The sequence below is a fragment of the Cantharellus anzutake genome (genome assembly GCF_015039405.1).
Source record: "Cantharellus anzutake strain C23 chromosome Unknown EI90scaffold_101, whole genome shotgun sequence".
Classification (NCBI taxonomy): domain Eukaryota; kingdom Fungi; phylum Basidiomycota; class Agaricomycetes; order Cantharellales; family Hydnaceae; genus Cantharellus; species Cantharellus anzutake.
This window is the reverse complement of record NW_024067051.1, coordinates 163,501-167,165: the sequence shown is the minus strand read 5'-3', so window position 1 is coordinate 167,165 and position 3,665 is coordinate 163,501. Positions and strand designations below refer to the sequence as shown.

The following is a 3,665-nucleotide window of genomic DNA, read 5'->3' as shown; positions in this document are numbered from 1 at the left end:
TTCAAGATTGCCCTGAGACAAGTGCCGCTGGTGTACTCAGATACGACGCGTTTAATAAACTGGTCATGGCTGATGGGTCTCATCTTCCACGCGCCCCCAATGGAGGGGGAAAGGTTCATTTGATTCACGAGGCTGATATGCGTTCCAGCGCTGCAATTCCTGAGTGGACACGCGAATATGAACAAGTTGATCAAAATTCTGCTAATCTACCATATGGTACCGCGCCTATTGACTACAGCTCTGACACTGGCGAGTCCGCCTATGAAGTTTCTCATTTGGAATGTATGGATGACGCGCTAACACTACCCGACGCCGAGCCAACCACCCACGAAACAGTCCTCCATGATGTCCCCGACTCAGACTCGCGCTCCAATGAAGATGACTTTTGTGAGATAGCCTATGAACCCTCCGACCTGGATTTGCACCCCAATGATGAGGATTTTGGTGGAACAGTTTATGACGTCCTTGATCTGGACTCGTATCTTGATGATGACAAGAGCCTTTGTGAAGCCGAGCCCGTTGCCATATCCGAAGATCCCATTGAACCAGAGCTCAATCATAAAGAGCTAGGGCCTCACGGCCTCGAATCGACCGACCTCGTTTGCCCGAATGAAGTCGAGGAGCCCCAGCCGATCGGGTCCTATCATGAGTTTCGCCCGGCTAACTACAGCAAACCTTGCCACGCGAGATCACGCAACAAGGTGTTTGTCCCCAAGCCGTTGCTGCTGGTTGAACGGATTATCCTAGCCAAGGCAACTAGAGTAGTGCCGACGATGTCGCTTGATCAAGATAATGCGAAGTTACCCCCGCGCGCTCTGATCCTCACACCCGAGACATGCAGAGTCAACCAGGCGAGGCTCAGTGATAGCCGAAGTCCTGTTCCACAGAGCGCCCCACGTCACTCAGAACCAGCCGTAGCAGTCGGCCATGTCGAATGCCTAGTTGAGATACGCCGCGAGCATCAGGCTGAAGCCCCATCCAGAGCCGAGTCCGAGTTGCCTAACGATTTAGAGTTGTTCATCGATGAAGACTGTAACGACGCCGAGACCCCTGTTGAGCTTAGGAACACCAAGTCATCGAGTCCAGAGGTGACTCGTGCAGTGTTGTGGTATTCGAGTGACCCACAGGAGTTGTACAGCGCTAGCCAAGATGTTGAAGCGCCCGGCAATGCTAAGACGCTGCATGCGGAGCCTGAGTTAGACGAAGGCTATATTCCTTCACCCGAGAAAGATCCGGATAAGACGTGAAAGACGCAGCACGGTCTGGGCAGCCAGTCGGCCCAACTTGTGCGTGAGCCTGGACAAACCAGAGGCCCAGCACACCTAGGTCACCGAGTTCCCTGGTGACACCCGCAAACTCTCGATGCCGGAGGGTATCTTTTTCCGAGCGTAGACCCGCCCTCGCCTTAGTTTAAGCCGACGTTTAATCATTTTCCAACACTCCTTCGAGTTCTTACATGTGTTCTTATGATTTCCGAGGAGTCCAACTTTGCGCTTATTTGCATGCGAAACCACATCGTCATTTGTGTCATTTCTTGATTCTACATCGCGTATGGAATTACACGTCGAGTACAGGAGTTACAAAGTTTATCCGAGCCGGACGCGTCGTTAGTCCTCGATATTGCGACATCCGAACCCCTCCCTCGAACCCAGACGACCTTCATTCGAGTTGTACACGTTAAACCCACATTCCTTCCACTTTCTATTCGATTTTCCCCAAGTTTTCGCGCTGGAGGCGTCGATGAAGCCCCCCCAAGTACAGAATATGATCCCGCGACCTCACAGCGCCAGAGTACAGTGAGCTCAAGTCAAAAGAGCTAAGGCCTCCCGGCCTTAGCATCAAGATTGCCATCTGACGTCGATCCCGAGCCCGCGCGCGCGATTCCTACCGAGGCAGCGCCGACCCCAGCCATTGTATGCGACATGAGTACCCCCAGCGTCGCCAGTTCAAGCCCAAAGAGCTAAGGCCTCCTGGCCCTAGCTTCGAGTCCCAGCAGTTGATGACGATCCAGAGCCGCGCACACGCCCCAGCCAGAGATAAGTTGAGTCCAGTACACGACCACGCTGAGCACAAGCCAGAAGAGCTAAGGCCTCCCGGCCTTAGCGACGGATCCATTCGTTTCGAGCGCGAAGTCGATCGCATGTTGGATATGCGAAGTTCTAAGCCGGTGTGGACGAAGTTAGTCATTAAACTCGCGGGTTAGCTAAGGGAGTAGAAACGGGGCGTACTATTGTGCCCAATCCTCCCATGCGACCAATGGTTCTCCAGTGGGTGGCAGTGCGCGCGCGGTAGCGCGATGTTGAGTTCTGGCATAGGTTGGCATTGATGGTGGCAAGGATGAGGTGAGGTTGGTTAAGTGCCGAGTTGTTGGTGCGCGGAGTAGTCACATGGGCAAGACAACTTCGTCACAGCCCATAAGGCCGTGGGAAAGCTCTGGTCCGGATGAAATTCTGCGGTCACATGGCATTCAACACCGCGCGGAGTGGGGACTTACCTTTCTTTGTGATGATTATCCTTTCTTTGGTGTTTCTTTTTGGGAGATTGCAAGGGACTGCAATCCAGAGCTAGGCCTGTATGTTGTGGGGACAAGTCCGTGCAGGTCAAACCAACCCTTATCACACATTTCACCCCCTACTGCATCAGGGACTAGGATTGGTGAGTTGTGGTAATAGTAGGAGTTGTAGAGACTGTGGAGGTGGTTCTGACGAGTCCAAGATCGTCGGATTTGGTGGAGTGGTTGAGGAGATCTGACATTTTCTTTATTTTCTTTACTATTTTCATTCATTCACGCATGCGACTTTCCTTTTATATTTGTATCGGACTCTTCCATGACAACTGTACAGACAGTTAGTTAGAGGTTAGAGAGAGTATCAGCTCCGTACTCGCAGGACCATCCTACCCTAGAGATAGAGAGAGACCTACCCCCCCTAGACCTGAGCCACGAGTCTAGATTGATAGACCCGTTACAGCGTGCACATATCATTAAAAGAAGGAGCGAAACCCATTTCGCTTCCGCCATACCACGCCTCCCCTCTGAAAAGAGAGATCATCGATAAACAGCTAGACGCCTGGTTAGAGATGGGAGTAATCGAGCCGTCCCAGAGTCCCTGGGGCGCCCCGGTTATAATCGTCAGCCAAAGAGGGAAGAATAGGCTCTGCGTGGATTGGCGAAAACTGAATGAGGTCACTATCCCGGACGAGTTCCCCATTCCAAGACAAACGGATATTCTACAGGCCCTTTCCGGCTCCCAATACATGTCAACCTTCGACGCGCTATCAGGGTTTACACAATTGGAGTTCGATCAAGAATCGAGAGACAAGACGGCCTTTCGCACCCATCGCAGATTGTTTCAATTTACGAGGATGCCCTTCGGGTGGCGAAACGGCCCACCCGTTTTCCAAAGAGTCATGCAGGAAGTCTTAGCTCCTTTCCTGTGGCAATTCGCCCTAGTGTACATCGACGACATCGTAGTATACTCCACGTCATTCGCCCAACACTTGGCACATATAGATCGAGTTCTCGATGCTATAAAGAGGGCTAACCTCACGCTTTCACCGCCCAAGTGCCACTTAGGATACCAGAGTTTGTTGCTACTAGGTCAAAAGGTATCCCACCTGGGACTCTCCACTCACAGGGAAAAGGTGCAAGCCTTACTGGAGATCGA

General features: G+C 52.1%; 2 protein-coding genes across 2 annotated transcripts; one reads left to right on the top strand and one right to left on the bottom strand.

Moving 5' to 3' along the window:
* Window positions 1-266: 266 nt before the first annotated feature.
* EI90DRAFT_3083945 (uncharacterized protein) lies at window positions 267-670 on the bottom strand. The gene has a single exon (XM_039062078.1). The coding sequence runs from the start codon at window positions 558-560 to the stop codon at window positions 357-359; it is 204 nt and encodes a 67-aa protein (XP_038909658.1). The 5' UTR covers window positions 561-670; the 3' UTR covers window positions 267-356.
* On the top strand, window positions 644-1,247 carry EI90DRAFT_3083944 (uncharacterized protein; the record flags this gene model as incomplete). The annotated part of the gene is made up of 2 exons (XM_039062077.1): window positions 644-703; window positions 790-1,247. Coding segments are annotated over 2 exons (518 nt in total), but the record flags the coding sequence as incomplete, so codon positions are not given.
* Window positions 1,248-3,665: the final 2,418 nt, after the last annotated feature.